At 49.4% G+C, this 19,189-nt stretch overlaps 1 protein-coding gene across 5 annotated transcripts in view; it reads left to right on the forward strand.

Annotated features, from left to right (window-relative positions):
* MAST2 (microtubule associated serine/threonine kinase 2) overlaps positions 1-15,135 on the forward strand; it is a 229,384-nt gene extending 214,249 nt beyond the window's left edge. For 3 of the 5 annotated variants that reach the window (XM_058552290.1, XM_058552291.1, XM_058552293.1), the window contains 15 exons: positions 3-211; positions 1,264-1,402; positions 7,426-7,558; positions 8,322-8,487; positions 9,066-9,167; positions 9,434-9,556; positions 9,736-9,845; positions 10,215-10,369; positions 10,614-10,882; positions 10,991-11,188; positions 11,855-12,081; positions 12,276-12,398; positions 12,825-12,961; positions 13,053-13,246; positions 13,551-15,135. In XM_058552290.1, the coding sequence (XP_058408273.1) occupies positions 3-211; positions 1,264-1,402; positions 7,426-7,558; positions 8,322-8,487; positions 9,066-9,167; positions 9,434-9,556; positions 9,736-9,845; positions 10,215-10,369; positions 10,614-10,882; positions 10,991-11,188; positions 11,855-12,081; positions 12,276-12,398; positions 12,825-12,961; positions 13,053-13,246; positions 13,551-15,079 (3,814 nt within the window). In that variant the 3' untranslated portion in view covers positions 15,080-15,135. The remainder of the gene's footprint in view (positions 1-2; positions 212-1,263; positions 1,403-7,425; positions 7,559-8,321; positions 8,488-9,065; positions 9,168-9,433; positions 9,557-9,735; positions 9,846-10,214; positions 10,370-10,613; positions 10,883-10,990; positions 11,189-11,854; positions 12,082-12,275; positions 12,399-12,824; positions 12,962-13,052; positions 13,247-13,550) is intronic. The other 2 variants (XM_058552292.1, XM_058552294.1) reach the window with 2 other exon arrangements.
* The last annotated feature ends 4,054 nt before the right edge of the window (positions 15,136-19,189 follow it).

A 19,189-nucleotide genomic window follows, 5' to 3' on the forward strand; every position in this document is an offset into this window, starting at 1 on the left:
AGGGCCGTTTTCCTGGTGCGGCACAAGCCCACCCGGCAGCGCTTTGCCATGAAGAAGATCAACAAGCAGAACCTGATCCTGCGGAACCAGATCCAGCAGGCCTTCGTGGAGCGCGACATACTGACTTTCGCCGAGAACCCGTTTGTGGTCAGCATGTTCTGCTCCTTCGAGACCCGGCGCCACCTGTGCATGGTGATGGAGTATGTGGAAGGTACTGGGGGAAGGCTGGCCTGACGTGGGGGCCAAGTCCAGTCTGAGGCAGCCCTGAGCTGGGAGCAACAGCTGTGTATAAGGGTGAAGTTTCCGGGCCCAGCTTCCCAATCTTTCAAGCATTGGTTTCTGCCTTAGGATCTCAGAGACCACTTGCCCACAGTGGGCACATGGCTCCCTGCCCCTCGAAGGAAGAGGCTTCTGGAGCAGTAGCAGAAGCCAGACGTGGCACCATGTCAGGTGCAATGAGAGGCACTCTGGGACAGGATGTATCAGCCCAGGAGCCATAGAATCCTGCACCCCAAAGCCTGCACAGCCTCTGCCCCTGGCACCAGGCAGGAACAAGGAGGGAGCAGAGCCATGACAGCCCAGGGTTGGATGCTGGGAGGATTGATTCTGGGCCCTCAGAAGAAAGGGAAGCCATTGGCCTGGCTGGTGACTCGTGAAGGAGACCCCCCCTTAAGACCACACAAAATGCTCTGGGGTTGGAGTAGAAGAGCATCATAGGGCACAGCTCTGGAGAGGGGCAGCAGCTTTGCCAGTGGCCCCCTCTCTCCCCTTCTCACTGCTGTGTGCTGCTTCCAAAGATGTTTTACTTCAGTCTTAGAATTGAAGCTGAACAAAACTCCCCTTTTAATTCAGTGGGTACATGCTAGGAGTTCACAGTGTTACTTTACTCAGAAACTAAAGGACAGCCAATAGGAAGGAAATAAACGAACACATGCTGAAGTTTCAGTGGGATGTGTTTACAATATACAGGATTCCCATCCAAAAATAACTTAGTCCTGTCTCCACAAGTCAACTTAGAGACCTGGGTTCTTTCCCTCTCTGGCCTGAACAGTGGTCTTGACAGCCGTTGGCAAGTTCACATTACATCTTGCTCCCTCCACACTGTCTCCCACCCAAGCCAGCAGCAGAGGAGCTAAAGTCACAGTCTCTAGCACCAGGGTGTTCCATGAGGCTCTCATCTAGGGCCTCAGAGACTGTAAGCCTGAGACCATCTAGAGCAGGGAACTGGATCCTTCCCTCCATGGTGGCCTGGGCTTGTTGCAGGAGGAGACTGTGCCACTCTGCTGAAGAACATCGGGGCCCTGCCTGTGGACATGGCGCGTCTGTACTTTGCGGAAACTGTGCTAGCCCTGGAGTACTTACACAACTATGGCATCGTGCACCGGGACCTCAAGCCTGACAAGTACGCCCACTCTCTGGGTCCCTTGTCCAAGGTCCCCTTCTTGGATCTCTAGATAAATGGAGGCAGACACAGTATGTTTGAATCCATCCCAGAATGGTTGCTAGAAAACAGTGTTCCTGTGGGTGTACACCTAGGCCTAGTACTCTAGCCCCTGACCACCCCAAATGCAAAGACCATTGCCAACAGGGTCTAGCAGAGGCATCGTAAGGCTTTGGTGACATATAAGAGTCACTGAGGAGCTCCACTCAAGAAACCAAGGAGGAACAAAAGAATCAGCACATCTAGGAAATGGCTGAACAAGTGTTCCAGCATTTACTGACACCTGCTCTGTGCCAAGCACTATGTTCTGGGCTGTAAAATAGTTGCTGGCCTGTAGGACTTAAGTCTCTTGTGAGAGACAGAAATATCTCTTTATACGCTGCCTCTCGGAAGGGATTAGTCAGGTGGAAAAAGGTGGGAGGAGCTTTCTAAAGCTGGGGAGCAGGATTTGTAAAGGCACACAGGTGTGAGAGAATGTGACCTGCTCAGGAACTATGAGTAGTACAGTGTGGCTGAAACTGAGACTGAGTTGGTCAGAGGAGTAAGAGAGAAGGCTGGAGAAATAGGCAGGGATTAGGTCATTGAGGGTCCTTTTGGTAAGTTTGAGTTTTATTTTAAAGGGTCCTAGAGAGTCTTTGAAGGGCCTGTTAACAGAGGTGTGATATAATGACACTCAGATTTTGGTCTAGGTTTAGAAAGATCACTCTGCCCCAGGGAAAGAGGTGGGGAGACCAAGAAAAAGATGTTGCAGTAGACCAGGCCCAAAACAACAGTGCCTGCGTCAGAACAGAGTCGGGGTGGAAAAGGGAGAGGGTAGTGCTGGGAAGTAGAAAGAAAGAGACAAGGTGGTGGTGGGGGTGGAAGGACAAGCAAGGGAACAGGAGTCTGGCGTATCATCCCGATTTCCAGCTTCGGCTGCATGGTGAGAATCCTCTGTAGTGGGAAGTGGCTTTTACATTAGACAGACCTGAGTTCCTTTTCTTTTTTATTTATTTATTTTTAATTGAGTAACATTGGTTTATAACCTTATATAAATTTCAAGTGTAGATCATTATATTTTGATTTCTGTGTAGACAACATCATGTTCACCACCCAAAGACGAATTACTATCCATCACCACACACACGTGCCCAGTTGCCCCTTTTGCCCTCCTCCCACCCCTGCTTTCCTCTGGTAACCACCACTCCAATCTCTGTCTCTATGTGTGTGTTTGTTGTTGTTTTTATCTTCTATTTATGAGTGAGATCATACAGTATTTGACTTTCTCCCTCTGACTGACTTCACTTAGCATAATACCCTCAAGGTCCATCTATGTTGTCTCATATGGCAAGATTTCATCTTTTTTTATGGCTGAGTAGTATTCCATTGTGTATATATCACTACACCTTTATCTATTCTCCCTTGATGCGCACTTAGGTTGTTTCTAGGTCTTGGCTATTGTGAATAACGCTGCAATGACCATAGGGGTGCATGTATCTTTACGCATTCGTGTTTTCGTGATCTTTGGATGAGTACCCAGCAGTAGAATAGCTAGATTGAATAGTAGGTCTATTCTTAATTTTTTGAGGACTCTCCCTTCTGTTTTCCATAGTGGCCGCACCAGTTTGTATTCCCACCACGAGTGTGTGAGAGTTCCTTTTTCTCCACATCCTCTCCAACGCTTGTTATTTCTTGTCTTGTTAATTATACCCATTCTAATTGGCCTGAGGTTGTATCTCATTGTAGTTTTGATTTGCATTTCCCTAATAATTAGTGATGTTGAACATCTTTTCATGTGCCTGTTCGCCATCTGTATATCTTCTTTGGAAACATGTCTGTTCAGATCTTTTGCCCATTTTTTAATTGGGTTGTTAGTTTTTTTGTTGTTAAGATGTGTGAGTTCTTTATATATTTTGGATATTAACCCCTTATCAGATATATGATTTGCAAATATCTTCTCCCAATTGTTAGGTTGTCTTTTCGTTTTGTTGATGGTTTCCTTTGCTGTGCAGAAGCTTTTTAGTTTGGTGTAGTACCGTTTGGTTATTTTTTCTATTGTTTCCCTTGCCTGGTCAGACATAGTATTTGAAAATATGCTGCTGACACCAATGTTGAAGAACGTACTGCCTATGTTTACTTCTAGAAGTTTTATGGTTTCAAGTATTACATTCAAGTTTTTAATCTATTTTGAGTTAATTTTTGTGTATGGTGTAAGATAATGGTCTACTTTCATTCTTTTGCATGTGGCTGTCCAGTTTTCCCAGCACCATTTATTGAAGAGACTTTCCTTTCTCCATTGTATGTTCTTGGCTCCCATGTTGAAAATTAGCTGTCCATAGATGTGTGGGTTTATTTCTGGGCTCTCGATTCTGTTCCATTGATCTGTGTATCTGTTTTTGTGCCAGGACCATGCTGTTTTGATTTCTCTAGCTTTGTAGTATATTTTGAAATCAGGGAATGTGTTACCTCCAGCTTTGTTCTTTTTTCTCAGGATTCCTTTAGCTATTCGGGGTCTTTTGTTGTTCCATATAAATTTTAGGGTTCTTAGTTCTATTTCTGTGAAAAATGTTGTTGGAACTTTGATAGGGATTGTGTTGAATCTGTAGGTTGCTTTAGGAAGTATGGACATCTTAAATATGTTAACTCTTCCAATCTAAGAGCACAGAGTATCTTTCCATTTCTTTGTGTCTTCTTCAGTTTCTTTCAACAATGTTTTATAGTTTTCAGGGTACACATCTTTCACCTCTTTAGTTAAATTTATTCCTAGGTATTTTATTCTTTTTGTTGCAATTGTAAATGGGATTGTATTCTTAATTTCTTTTTCTGCTACTTTGTTGTATGTAGAAACACAACTCATTTTTGTATGTTGATTTTGCATCCTGCAACTTTACTGTGTTCATGTATTTCTAAAAGTTTGATGGATTCTTTAAGGTTTTCTATATGTAAAATCATGTCATCTACAAATAGTGACAGTTTCACTTCTTCCTTTCCAATTTGGATCCATTTTATTTCTTTTTCTTGCCTTATTGCTCTGGCTAGGACTTCCAATACTGTGTTAAATAAGAGTGGTGAAAGTGGGCATCCTTGTCTGGTTCCTGTTCTTAGAGGGGTAGCTTTCAGGTTTTCTCCATTGAGTATGGTATTAGCTGTGGGTTTGTCGTATATGGCCTTTATTATGTTAAGGTACTTTCCTTCTACACCCATTTTATTCAGAGTTTTTATCATAAATGGATGCTGTATCTTGTCAAATGCTTTCTCTGCATCTGTTGAGATGATTGTGTGATTTTGTTTTTTTGTGAGGAAGATCAGCCCTGAGCTAACATTCATGCCAATCCTCCTCTTTTTTTTTTTTGCTGAGGAAGACTGGCCCTGGGCTAACATCCATGCCCATCTTCCTCCACTTTATATGGGACACTGCCACAGCATGGCCTGACAAGCGGTGCATTGGTGCGCGCCTGGGATCCAAACCCGGGCCGCCAGCAGCGGAGCATGCGCACTTAACCACTACGCCATGGGGCCGGCCCCGATTGTGTGACTTTTATTCTTTCATTTTGTTCATGTGGTGTATCATGTTGATTGATTTGTGGATGTTGAACCATCCCTGTATCCCTGGAATAAATCCCAGTTGATCATGGTGTGTGATCTTTTAATGTATTTGTTATATTCGATTTGCTAGTATTTTGTTGAGGATTTTTACATCGATGTTCCTCAGTGATATTGGCTTGTAATTTTCTTTTTATGTCTTGTCCTTGTCTGGTTTTGGTATCAGGGTAGTGTTGGCCTCACAGAATGAGTTAGGAAGCTTCCCCTCCTCTTCAGTTTTTTGGAAGAGTTTGAGAAGGATAGGTATTAAGTCTTTGAATGTTTGGTAGAATTCACCAGGGAAGCCGCCTGGTCCTGGACGTTTATTTTTTGGGAGGTTTTTGATTACTGTTTTGATCTCCCTACTGGTGATTGGTCCATTCAGATTCTCTATTTCTTCTTGATTTAGTTTTAGAATGCTATATGATTCTAAGAATTTATCCATTTCTTCTAGATTATCCAATTTGTTGGCGTATAGCTTTTCGTAGTATTCTCTTATAACCTTTTGTATTTCTGAGGTGTCCGTGGTAATTTCTCCTCTTTTATTTCTGATTTTGTTTATTTGAGCCTTCTCTCTTTTTTTCTTGGTGAGCCTAGCTAAAGGTTTGTCAATTTTGTTTATTTTCTTAAAGAACCAGCTCTTAGCTTTGTTGATCCTTTCTATTGTTTTTTTAGTCTCTATTTCATTTATTTCTGCTCTGATTTTTATTATTTCCTTCCTTCTACTGATTTTGGGCTTTGTTCTTCTTTTTCCAGTTCCTTTAGGTGCACTGTTAGATTATTTGCTATTTTTCTTATTTGTTGAGGTAGGCCTGTATTGCTATAAACTTCCCTCTTAGAACTGCTTTTGCTGTATCCCATAAATTTTGGCATATCGTATTTTCATTTTCATTTGTCTCCAGGTATTTTTTGATTTCTCCTTTGATTTCTTCATTGACCCAATCGTTGTTCAGTAGTGTTTTGTTTAATCTCCACATATTTGTGGCTTTTCCAATTTTCTTCCTGTAGTTGATTTCTGGTTTCATACCATTGTGGTCATAAAAAATGCTTGGTATTATTTCAGTCTTTTTAAATTTATTGAGACTTTTTTTGTGACCTAATATGTGATCTCTCCTGGAGAATGTTCCATGTCCATTCAAAAAGAATGTATTGTGCAGTTTTTGGGTGGAATGTTCTGTATATATCTACTAAGTCCATCTGGTAGATGGACCTGAGTTCAAGTGACCACTTGTTAACTCTGTGGGCTCAAGTCTGTTAGTTAAACCTCTCTGAGCCTCATACTCCTACTCTTTGAAATGCGGATTATAATGCCTACCTTTGTGAGTTACTCTATATAACCTTTCAGGAGCCAGCATATTTTTATAAATAATCAATAAAGCACTTATCACAGAGCTCAGTAGGTAACAGAAATTACTGCTTTTCACTGAGAAGAGGACCAGTCAGGATGCGTGACTATGTTTCGACAGGTTGAGCTTGTGGTGCCTGTGACATTCAGTCAGTTAGTAGGCATGGAGCTCATAAAAGAAGTCAGGGCCAGGGCCGGCCCCGTGGCTTAGTGGTTAGATGCGCGCCCTCTGCTACTGGAGGCCCGGGTTCGGATCCCGGGCGCACACCGACGCACCGCTTCTCCGGCCATGCTGAGGCCGCATCCCACATACAGCAACTAGAAGGATGTGCAGCTATAACGTATGTTGTATGTTATACATACATACATACATAAACTGGGGCTTTGGGGGAAATAAATAAATAAATAAATAAATAAATAAATAAAGTGAAAAGGGGAGGCAACTCACTGAAGTTTAAAAAAAAAAAAAAGAAGTCAGGGCCAGAGACTCTGATGTGGGAATCATAGGATAAAGTGGTGGCAGAGTGAAGCCTTTGGCACAAAATGAAATGGCTCAGGCAGAGTGTGTGAAGGGAGAGAGAAGAGACAATTCTCTGTGAAATCTCATTTCTAGCTTCTCCCAACCAACTCTCCTTCTAAGACCAGCTGTGGACAGGGAACAAGGTTGTGGGGCCCGTCCCTCTCCCTGAGCCAGGGGTATTTTTAGCCACCCAGCCCAGGTGAGGAGAGGGACTGAGGATGGCTGGGGCTTTAGGATGGCGATGATTGCTCTGCAGAAGAAAGTCTGTTACTCAGCCAACTGATCCCTGCCCCTGTAGAGCACACAGTTGAGGGCACTAAACAGAGATGAATTGGGGGAATGGGCAAAATGCAGGTTAGTTGCTTGTGCAGAATGCAATGCTCACAAAGCCAGAGATATTTATTCTTTCACAGTTGCCTGTCTCCATCTGAAGCTGCCCTGCTCATGTCCCACAGTAACCCCATAGAAGGCTGAGTAGGAAAATTTGGCGTATACTAAAATCAGCACTCTTGGAAAACCAGGAAATAAATCTATGCTTTTGTTCCTCTGGTTTCCTAGCCTCCTGATCACATCCATGGGGCACATTAAGCTCACAGACTTCGGCCTTTCTAAGATTGGCCTCATGAGTCTGACGACAAACTTGTACGAGGGCCACATTGAGAAAGACGCCCGGGAGTTCCTGGACAAGCAGGTAGGGAAGGATGGTTGAGACCTGGGGGGTTGAATTCCAGGCCTCAGAATAAGGACTGGGGGCCACACGCTTAACCTGTAGCTAGATGTTAAGACTGGGAGCTCCTGTTTTTTCCACCTTTGGTTCCAGGGAGGCATTGAGATAGGTAGCACATTTGGAAAATATAATCACAGATCATGAGAATCATATGGCTGTAAAATCCAAATTATCTTCCTCCTCAGGCTTTGGAGAAATAGGTCCTAGAACTATGAGCTGGTGTGAGATCAGTCATGAACCTCCTAGCCTCAGTCAAGGGCAAAGCTCTCCTTGGCCTGTTGTTCTGGAACACAGCTTCAAATTTCCACTGGGCTGTGGCTCAGCTTCCTGAGAGTAGCCTGTGGACAGTCCCTGATTTGATGTTTCAGGTTATGACAGTTCACAAGTCCCTGTGGTAGTCATGTGACTGTAGGGTCTGTTCTTTGGGAGGCTGGAGTACAGAGGCCAACTGTGGAGACCAGTTGCCAGAAGGAGGTGTTGAGGGCTCAGGGAGTGGTGGTTCCAGGCTAGAATAAGATGTTTGGGTTAATTAGGAAATAACCTCACCCCACCAACAGTTCCAACTCTGGTACCCTGGGGCTCCTATTGATCTTGCTTATTAACCAAAGTGAGCTGAATCTTCATTCAGAGATTTTTCTGCTCCAGAGGTGGGAACATCCCTACCCCTCCAGCCATCATGCCACTGAGCTGCTTCAATGCTGAGCCATTCTGGCTTCTCTGTGCCCAGGTATGCGGGACCCCAGAGTACATTGCACCCGAGGTGATCCTGCGTCAGGGCTATGGGAAGCCAGTGGACTGGTGGGCCATGGGCATAATCCTGTATGAGTTCCTGGTGGGTTGCGTCCCTTTCTTTGGAGACACTCCGGAGGAGCTCTTTGGGCAAGTGATCAGTGGTACGTACCGTCACCCTGGCCACTGGGGAGACAGAGTCTGGATCCACAAATGTGATTTATGCATGAGCCTGTGAGGCTTGAGTTCTTGTTCTGAATTCACGTGTGTGTGTTTGGTACGCTTGCCTCTCAGATGTGTGTGTGCTCATGTGCGCTCTAGGTGTTGCCCAGGGCTTGTTCTGTTTGTGTTCATGTATCTCCCATATGTGCATGGTGTACCAGTGTTGTGTGTGTGCATATCCTGCAAATGTGAGTTCTGTGTTTGTGTGTGTGTATGTGTGTGTCTGGACTACAAGCAGGGTGAGCTAGAGCTTCGGGCAGGGAGTCACTGCTTTGCATGCCCCCTGGATTAAAGAAGAAGCCGTGGTTGAGGGTGTGACTCCCCTGGGAGGACAAGAACCTATAGAACTTAAGGAATTGGGGTCCCAGGCAAGGCTTTCAGGGGCTCTGGGGTGGGCCCTTTATGCTTCCCTACCCTTATCCTATCCTAGGACCCTCTTCTCCATCTGCCCACTCCGCCCACAACTTCTGAGAGCCTTCTCTAACCCACTCCTTTCCCTCTCGCCCCCCTGACTCTTTAGATGAGATTGTGTGGCCTGAGGGGGATGATGCCCTGCCGCCAGACGCCCAGAACCTCACCTCCAAACTGCTCCACCAGAACCCTCTGGAGAGACTGGGTACAGGTAGGACAGGCCCCACTAACTTTTCTCACCACTTGGGAAGAGGGAGGAGGGAGGCTGAGTCCATGCAGCTGGGAGATTCAGGCTTCAGGTGTGGGTGGAGCCTGTGAATCGTGAAAGTGCCCTGCTCCCCGTGGGCAGAAGAGGAGAGGTGCTGGAGCTGCAGCCTCTAGGCCTGGCCTCCCGAGGTCCAGATCCTCGCTGGACTTGCTGACCTGGACTCCACGCAGCTCCTCCTGCCCCCTTACCCACACCCTCCCTGTCCACAGGCAGTGCCTATGAGGTGAAGCAGCACCCATTCTTTACCAGTCTGGACTGGACAGGACTTCTTCGCCAGAAGGCTGAATTTATTCCTCAACTGGAGTCAGAGGATGATACTAGCTACTTTGACAGTAAGGCCACCGGTGGGACGGGGAGGAGCGGGCATCCTAGCTGTTTGCCCAGAAACACTTGTGCACCCTGAAATTGGCATCGGGATAAACTTCTCCAGGCCCTCCTGAGGTCTGATAGGGTCAAAAGGAGTCTATCACCAGGGGTCTCTGAAGGAGACTGTCCTGTGTGTCTGACCCAGCCCGCTCAGAGCGATACCACCACATGGACTCAGAGGACGAGGAGGAAGTGAGTGAGGATGGCTGCCTTGAGATCCGCCAGTTCTCTTCCTGCTCTCCAAGGTTCAGCAAGGTGCGACTGAGGCAGGCCCAGGCTGAACAGGCTGGAGGATTGAGACAGGGCCTGTCAAGGGACATGCCTGGGGCAAGCTGGGAGAGGGGGTGATGAGACTACCTCTAGAAAAAGAGGAGGAAAGGGCTAGGCCTGCCATATGACAGATACTTCTAGAACCACTCCAAGCCCTGACAGGATATGCCAGGGGTGAGGCCGGGTCAAACCAGTGGAGAATAGCTGCTTCCTCGAATATCCAGCTGGTATGTATGGGAGAGGGAAGGGAAGAACTGATTCAAATTCCTGGGTTTCAGGTGCCAAGGGTACTTTTCGTTTCTTGGGAGGTGTGGCTGTTGGAGCCCCTCCCCAGCACGTCTTCTGTGCCCACAGGTATACAGCAGCATGGAGCGGCTCTCGCTGCTCGAGGAGCGCCGGACACCACCCCCCACCAAGCGCAGTCTGAGTGAGGAGAAGGAGGACCGCTCAGACGGCCTGGCAGGGCTTAAGGGCCGAGACCGGGGCTGGGTGATTGGCTCCCCTGAGATGTGAGCACCCAGAGCTCACCCAGGGGGGCGGCACAACCACCCTCCTTGTCACAGATCACGGGCAAGATTCAGATGCTGGGAAGGAGTGCTGGTGGCAGTGAGGGGGCATTCACAGGGACAGCTCCTGGAGGGATGTCTGAGGAGAAAAGTTCTATGACTTATAACCCTTGGGAGCCCCTAAGGGAGCCTGGGCTGGAGGAGGGAGACCGCCTGGGCTGTCTCACCCTAGGTCTGTGTCTCACAGACTGCGCAAGCGGCTGTCGGTGTCTGAGTCATCCCACACAGAGAGCGACTCTAGCCCTCCACTGACGGTGCGGCGCCGCTGCTCAGGCCTCCTGGATGTGCCTCACTTCCCTGAGGGCCCTGAGGAGGCTAGCAGCAGCCCCCGGAGGCAGCAGCAGGAGGGTACCCCATCTGGAGAAGGTGTATCTGGGCCTGTCCGTGAACGGCCAGTGGAGCGGCAGCTGAAGCTGGGCGAGGAGGCTGTTGGCTGGAGCGGTGGTTCCAGTCCAGGTGTGGCCCAGCGCGTGGCCGAAGGGCCTAGGCTGGAGAATACTGCAGAGAGGCAGGGAGGGGAGGCTCTGCTGCATTGCAGATCTCATTGCTCACTTGGGCCCACAGCCATGGAGACTCGAGGAGGCCATGGGACCCCACAGCTGGCTGAGGGAGCCACAGCCAAGGCCATCAGTGACCTGGCGGCGCGCAGGGCCCGCCACCGGCTGCTCTCTGGGGACTCTATAGAAAAGCACACCACTCGGCCCATCAACAAAGTGATCAAGTCCGCCTCAGCCACAGCCCTGTCCCTCCTCATTCCTGCGGGTGAGGCTCCCAGGGAACTAGGATAAAACTCACAGGAAGGGCCTAGGAATCTCTGTGGGCCTGAGGCAGGGGTCTGCATGTGGCAGGTGTGTCTGTGCCTTGTGTATTGAAAAGCAGGTATCTGAGAGACTGTGTCACTGCTGCCCCTTTAAGACTAGAGGTCTCTGAGATTTGCACTGGTGTCTGAGGTTGTGTGTGCATGTGCCAGAAGGCAGGACAGCGCCGTGTAACCAGTGCAGGCTCTGAGGCAGCGAGCTTATATTCAAATCCTGGCTCCGTCAGTCAGTGGCTCTTGACCTTGAGGAAGTTGCTTAACCCCTCTGAGCCTCAAGTGTCTCATCAAAAAATGTGGATATTAATAGTGGTAGCTCATAAGATAACTGTGATGTTTAAATATGTATGAAGAGCTTACATGGTCCCTGATACATATGGGTAAGCACTCAGTAACTGCTAGCTGCCATTCTCCATCACCTCCTGGGTGTCTGCGAGGGTCTAGGCACATGAGGGGGCTTTGTGCTCAGAGGCTGTGGGGAAGATGTACCCGGGCTCAGGTTCTGTCTGTTACTGGAGCTGTGTGGGATCAACAGCCTAGACAGGGGGCCAGGCTGGGAGCATGGGTAGGCCGGGGTCCTCTGACCCACTAAGTTCTGGCTTCTCCATCTCCAGAACACCACACCTGCTCTCCACTGGCCAGCCCCATGTCCCCACATTCCCAGTCATCCAACCCGTCATCCAGGGACTCGTCTCCAAGCAGGGACTTCTTGCCAGCCCTCGGTAGCTCGAGGTCCCCCATCGTCATCCATCGAGCTGGCAAGAAGTATGGCTTCACCCTGCGGGCCATCCGTGTCTACATGGGTGACTCGGACGTCTACACTGTGCACCACATGGTGTGGGTATGTCTGGCCATCCAGATCTGTTGTCTCCGAGCTTCATCACTCCTCTGCCTTCCCCTTACTAGGGGCTTTCTGTCCCTGCCCACACTACCCTCAGGGGTCAAAGTCGGGGGAGTCACGGCCTGAGGAGCAGAACTAGACCCCACACTTAATGCTCAGGCTCCAGACTGAAGACTGTTATCTCCCTGGGGCAGCACGTGGAGGACGGAGGTCCGGCCAGTGAGGCGGGGCTTCGTCAAGGTGACCTCATCACTCACGTCAATGGGGAGCCTGTGCATGGGCTGGTGCACACGGATGTGGTGGAGCTGATCCTGAAGGTTAGTGCTGGGGATGCTGCCTGCTGCAGTTCCTGCATGAGCCCAGCCTGTGAGGCTGTGAGTGGCCATAGGGGAGTAGGAGGGTTGCACTGAGGACAGATGCCCGTGCACACAGAACTTGGGTGTGGCCATAGCAATGGGTTTTTTGCTGGAAAGCAGCACCCTCACTGACCAAGGCCCAGGGATCCCTCTGAGCTGTGGATAGGACTGGAGAACAGGACAGGGGAGCCTCTTCTCTACCTTCCCAGCCCCAAACCACTTGGGCTCCATCTGGAGCCATTTCCTAATCTGTAAGGAGGGAAGACGGGCCTGTGGTGCAGACATGTTGATGCAGGGGCAAAGCTAGCGCTGTGCTAGAGCCATGGCCAGGGTAGGGGTAGGGGGAATATGCCACCGCCTGACCTAGGCTCACACTGTGTTCCCCAGAGTGGAAACAAGGTGTCTATTTCAACAACTCCCCTGGAGAACACATCCATTAAAGTGGGGCCAGCTCGGAAGGGCAGCTACAAGGCCAAGATGGCCCGAAGGAGCAAGCGGAGCCGGGGCAAGGATGGACAGGAAAGGTGAGGCAGACTTAGCCCAGAGGGTCCGCCTCAGGCCCAGTGTATGTTGTGCCCTGCGCACCAACTCAGCCTGTGACCTTTGTCTCTGCAGCAGAAAAAAGAGCTCCCTGTTCTGGAAGATCACCAAGCAGGCATCCCTGCTCCACACCAGCCGCAGCCTTTCTTCCCTTAACCGCTCCTTGTCATCAGGGGAGAGCGGGCCGGGCTCTCCCACACACAGCCACAGCCTTTCCCCTCGATCTCCCACTCAGGGCTACCGGGTGACCCCTGAGGCTGTGCATTCAGGTATGAAGGGCTCCCTGCTGATCAGAGACACCTCTGGGGAGGTAGGAAAGTGCCCGGGCCCTCTGTGCTTCTCACTGGGCCCACTCTGAAACTCACATTCAGCCCACCCCCTGCAAGATCCAGCAGTCTTGAGGAGGAGATGACAGGTGGAGGGTGACTTTATTTCTGTAGCCTGGCCTTTGTTCACTGGTGGGGTGACCTTGATGATCTTGGGACATTCCAGGGCTAAGCCCAGCCTTGCCTCTCAGTTATATCAGCTAACATTGCTCTGCCTTTGTCTTTGTGTCTGTCTGTTTGTGCAAAGTGGGAGGGAATTCGTCACAGAGCAGCTCCCCCAGCTCCAGCGTGCCCAGTTCTCCAGCCGGCTCTGGGCACACACGGCCCAGCTCCCTGCACGGTCTGGCACCCAAGCTCCAACGCCAGTACCGCTCTCCTCGGCGCAAGTCAGCAGGCAGCATCCCACTGTCGCCATTGGCCCACACCCCTTCCCCACCACCAGCAGCTTCACCTCAGCGTTCCCCATCACCCCTGTCTGGCCATGGAGCCCAGGCCTTCCCCACTAAGCTTCACTTGTCACCTCCCCTAGGTAGGCAACTCTCACGGCCCAAGAGTGCGGAGCCACCACGCTCACCACTACTTAAGAGGGTACAGTCAGCTGAGAAACTGGCGGCTGTACTTGCTGCTTCTGAGAAGAAACTAGCCACTTCTCGAAAGCATAGCCTTGACCTGCCCCACCCCGAGCTAAAGAAGGAACTGCCACCCAGGGAAGTCAGCCCTCTGGAGGTAGTTGGAACCAGGAGTGTGCTGTCTGGGAAGGGGATGCTGCCAGGGAAGGGAGTGCTGCAGCCTGCTCCCTCACGGGCCCTCGGCACCCTCCGACAGGACCGGGCTGAACGGCGAGAGTCATTGCAGAAGCAGGAAGCCATCCGTGAGGTTGACTCCTCAGAGGATGACACCGATGAGGGACCTGAGAACAGCCAAGGTGTACCAGAGCGCAGCTTGGCACCTAACCCAGAAGTGGGCCAGGATCTACCCCTCAGAGGAGCAGGAGAGAGTGAGGAAGAGGATGCTTTCTTACCCAGGGACCCCAGGAGTCAGGACCTAGTCGTCCTAGGCTTATTGACAGGGGCCACACGGGGGCCTCCCAGAATGGAAGGCCCTAGTGGCCCCCAGAGGAGGCTTGGGATACGGCAAGCCTTTGAGGAGGCGGCCAGCTCTTTGTCACCAGCCCCTAGCCTGGGTAGGGCTGGACCCACAGACCCCACCCCCCCAGAGGGCTGCTGGAAGGCCCAGCACCTCCACACCCAGGCACTAACAGCACTTTGTCCCAGCTCTTCAGGACTGATCCCTACCAGTTGCTCCGGTGCTGCCTCCTCCACTTCTGGAGAGCCAGGCCCATGGTCCTGGAAATTCCTTATCGAGGACCCAGACAGGGCATCTCCTAGCAGAAAGGCAGCAGTGGAAGGTGGGCTGGCCAGCTCCCAGGATTTGGAAACCACAACTCCAGCCCAGTCTGAGAACCTGTCTCCTAGGCAGGAGGGGAAGTCATGGCCACCCAGTGCCCCTGGGCTGGCCCACCCACCTCGTGAGGTTCCTAGCCAAAGCTGGCTATGGGAGCCTGAGTGTGCACAAATTGAGAAAGAGGAGACAGCCCTGGGCATCACCAAAGTACCTGATGCCTCAGGTGACAGGAAGCAGGACGTTCCATGCAGAAGCTGCCCCTTCATTCAGGAGCCTGGACCTGGCCTGCTCCGGAGGGCCCCAGACCCAGGGAGCCCTCAGAAGCATCAGGACTTGGCGCTGGCACCTGATGAGCTTTTAAAGCAAACATAGCAGTTGTCTGCCATTTCTTGCACTCAGACCTGTGTAATACATGCTCTTGGAAACCATCCTTGTGTCTTTTGCTTCTTTCCTTCAGTCAACACAGATTAATTCAAGGTCTTTTGTTGCTGCTGAGAACATAGTGGTGAATAAGATAGTTTCCACTGTCGGGGAGGGGTGCCCAACCCAGCTTGGCTTCCCAGACACTATGACCTCTGCACTCAAACCTGAAGGACAGGTGATAGGTAATAATTGCTGGCTTTAGAAGAGTGGGAATTACTGTACAAAAGAATGTCCAGGCAAAGAGTACAGCACTTACCATACACTTGGTATATTCAGGGAATCAAAAATAATTAAAAGTGGAAATGGGTCTAATGAGTTAGGCAAGGGCCATATCTAATGGTCTCCCAGGAATTAAGACTTTCTGTAGGAGATGCGGAACCAGAGAAGACCACGTAGTGACTAATATTCCTGCTTTATAGATAAGGGAACTCAAATGTTCAGATAGTAACATGCCCAAGACCATATAGCTTGGGCAGAGTTAGGATTAGAACCTAGGTCTCTCTTGGCTCCAGAGCCCATATTTATCCCCTAACTTGGAGTGCCTCTTAGCCAGAAAATGAGGAGGAAAAGAGGTAGAGGGAGGGTGAAGAGTTGAACTTGGGATATATTTAATTTGAAGTACTTGTGGGACATCCAGAAGATAATTGGATGCATGGGTCTGAAACTCAATAGGGAAATGCAGAGTGAAGACAGAAATTTGGGAGCCATCAATGTATCAATAGTGATACAGTGAGGAGCACTAGCATTTAAGGCAAAGAAAGAAGACTTAGAAGCAGCCAGAAGAGAGTCATAAAATCTGAGAGAGGAAAGAGTTTTAAAACAGAGAAGTTACTTGGTAAAATGCTGAGACCAGTGAGCCCTTCCTGGGCTATGTCAGGTAGGCCTCAGCCCTAGAGATGGACACTGCTGAGACCGGCAGCCCTCAGTGAGTAGAATTGCACTTGGTGGGTGGTGGGTAGTGTAGATGGGAAGGGGAGGACATCGGAGGGACCTTTGTGTTGGAGGAGTCAGGAGTTGGCATCACAGGAGCAGGGAGTAGGGCTGGGGTGCCTCCATGGTGATGCAAAACTGCTGTCTTGCACTAATTGTTCCATAATCCAATGCCTAGGTCTGAAGGAGACGTGTCAAGAGGCCTAGAGACAGGAAAATGCCTCAGGGCCACTGGCTGGGTGCCTCATGCTCCCTGCAGCTCTTCGTCACCCTGCGTGGGGAAGGCTGTGGCCGCCAGAGGGCGCACTCTGCCCACGGTGGCAGAGCCCACAAGTGGGATGTCTGGCCCCTGCGCCTTCCAGTCCCCTCTTGAACTCACTTCCTCCTTCCTTCAGTGATTTATTGACAGCAGACCCTTGGCCAGCCTGTACTGGACACTGAGAACATAGGTAACTGGTTGTCTGGGGAAGCCCCCCATGTATATTAGGATCTGGTTAGAAGCATGTGAAGGGGGTGGGGCAGGCACATCTTGCAGCAGTTCATGGGAGGGAGGAACTCCCCCCTTAAGGGGTTGAAAATAGGGGGTTGGGAGGCGCAGGCATAGAGCTGCTGTGCGTCCTGTAATGCATGGGGCAAGTGCCCCAAGTGCCAGTGGTGCTCCCCTTGAGAAACATTGCCTGATTAGCCTGAGGGGAGGAAGAGTTTCTGAAAAGTAACTGCAGGGAAGCGGTATCATCAGATTTATGTTTTAGGAAGATCACTGGCTGCAGTGTAGTGAGAGACTTGAGTGGAATAAACAGACCAGAGAGAAAAGGATGTAGTGGCGCATTATGGCAGTCTGAACTAGGATAAGAAGTAAGGAGGTTTCCCCAGTAGGAGGGAAAGTGTAGGCAGCCAAACACACAGACTTGGCAGCCACCAGCAAATAGATGATAATTAAGGCCACAGGAGTAGATGGGGATTGTACAGAGAACATGTGCAGAAGGAAGAGAAAAAAGGCCCAAGACGTTGGGATTAGCTGAGGGGAGGGAGCCAGTGAAGAGTAACTGAAGTGGAAGATGAGATCCTGAACTTGGGAGAAGCCAGACCATTTTAAGAATTTTGTAATTTACCCTAAGAGCAATTGAAAGTTATGTAATGGTTTTACGCAGGTTCAGATTTGTATTTTGAAAAGATGACTCTGGTTGCTATAATGAGAATGGACTTGAGGGGGACAAGAATGGAAGAAGGGAGGCCTTCCAGTATTAAGGTTAGAGATAGTAGTGAAGCAGTGAAGTTGGACAGAAGTGACAACTTTGATATTTAGAAAGTAAAATTCATATGGGTTGGTGGTGGGCTTTATATAGACATGAAGCAAAGCAAGGTAGCAAGGATGATGACTACATCTGACTTACATAACCAGATGAATTATATATTTCTATTCACTGAAATATGAAATAATAGAAGAGAACCAGGGCTCAGTGATGACTTTGCATTCAATATGCTGAATATGAGATACCTCCCGATAGAGGTCTGGGCAGGAGAAACAAAAGACGGATGTAATTGGCCTGGAGATGGTAGGTGAATTCATGGATGTGGATAAAACTGCCAGGGAAAAAGGCCTAAGTGAGAAGGCAGCAGGAGGAGTCCAAGAGACTTAAAGTCCAGGAGAATTAAAAAGAACAGCGAGATGCAGGAAGAAAACTAGATGAATCAGTCATCGTGGAGTCAAAGGGAGAGTTTTTCATGAAGAGTTTTCAACAAGGACGGTTATTGAAGACATCAAGGAGAGCAGTTTCTGGTAGTGGTGGAACCTGTCCTGAAATGCTTAGGAGGTGAGGAAATAAAGACAAATTTAGACAGTTTTTTCAAAAGGTTTAGCTTTGAAGAGGAGAAAAGAGATAAGGAAAGGGATATAGGATTGAGTAGGGATTGGGGAAGTGAAGAGACATCCAACCATGTTGAAATGTCAATGGATGAGCCAACTGAAACAGCGAAAGAATTGATAACTGATCATGGGAGATTCCTGAGAAGGTGGGAGAAAGTAGGATCCCAAATACATGTGGAGAGATAGATTGGCTTTTAGTTGGAGGAGGGCTACCTTTTGTAATTTAACAAGTGAGAGGGAGAGGAGTTATGTGGCTATAGACAGGTTTATAGGTTTGGTGGTAGGAAGGTAAGGGAATTCATAGCCAAGCATATATTTTCTCAGTCAAGTAAACAAAAAGTTTGCAGTGCCTGTAGGACACCCAAGGCCCCAGTAGAGATACCCAGCCAGGAGGCGGAGTTCAGAAGAGAGGACTGGGCTGGAGATATACTAATTTGAGCCTCCTGTGCAGAGAGTGGGAACAACTCCTGGGATTAGGGGAAATCATGTGTAGTTCCTAGCAGTGGCCTTGGGGGTGCTATGTAGCTCAAGTGTAGTGGGGAGGAAGGACTCACTAAGGTCATTTAGAACAACAGATTAGTCCCCTACCCAATCTGATTTGTAATTCAGTACACATCTGGGTGGGGCCTGAGAGACATGGATGAGAACTGCAAGGTCCTGTGCAAGCAGAGGTTGTCACATGTTTGTTGGTTATGTTCCCAACACAGAGGAACCTCAACAAAGTGCTGTGGCAGGAGGGTGACAAGGGCCTGGGGCAACAAGACGACAGACTGTAAGATTGAGCCCATGTCCCCTCCCCCAGCATAGAATGTGGAAACACTGTTATTTCCAGGCAGAAAGATGTGATGAGACTCAATAAGCTGGGCTTTCTAATAGTCAGGAATGGTGTGAGGATGGAATGGCTCTCAGATTGAACACTCAGGGTTAGTTTCCGAGTCTCCCTGTGTCCTGCGTTGGGTGGATGGGATTCTGGCATCATGCCTGTTAGGATCGACTTCCTCTTCTTCAGGGGAAGAAGAGCCTCTGTGCCCCCAGTTCAGCGCCAGGACCAATCTTTTGGTGCTCATGGGAGAGAAGGTTTGGGAGTTTCAGAGCTTTTCAACACCCGAGTCCTCTTCCTTTTGCCCCCTGCCCCCAGCCCACCCCTCCATAGTATGAGGACAAGAAAGGTGCTTTATTGCAATGTCTTTATTGCATTACTGGAGCAAGTTGGCCAGACTGTCCCCTCTTGGGGAAGGTAAAAAACAAAAAGACCAAAAAGT

Source organism: Diceros bicornis, chromosome 13 (assembly GCF_020826845.1).
Source record: "Diceros bicornis minor isolate mBicDic1 chromosome 13, mDicBic1.mat.cur, whole genome shotgun sequence".
Classification (NCBI taxonomy): Eukaryota; Metazoa; Chordata; class Mammalia; order Perissodactyla; family Rhinocerotidae; genus Diceros; species Diceros bicornis.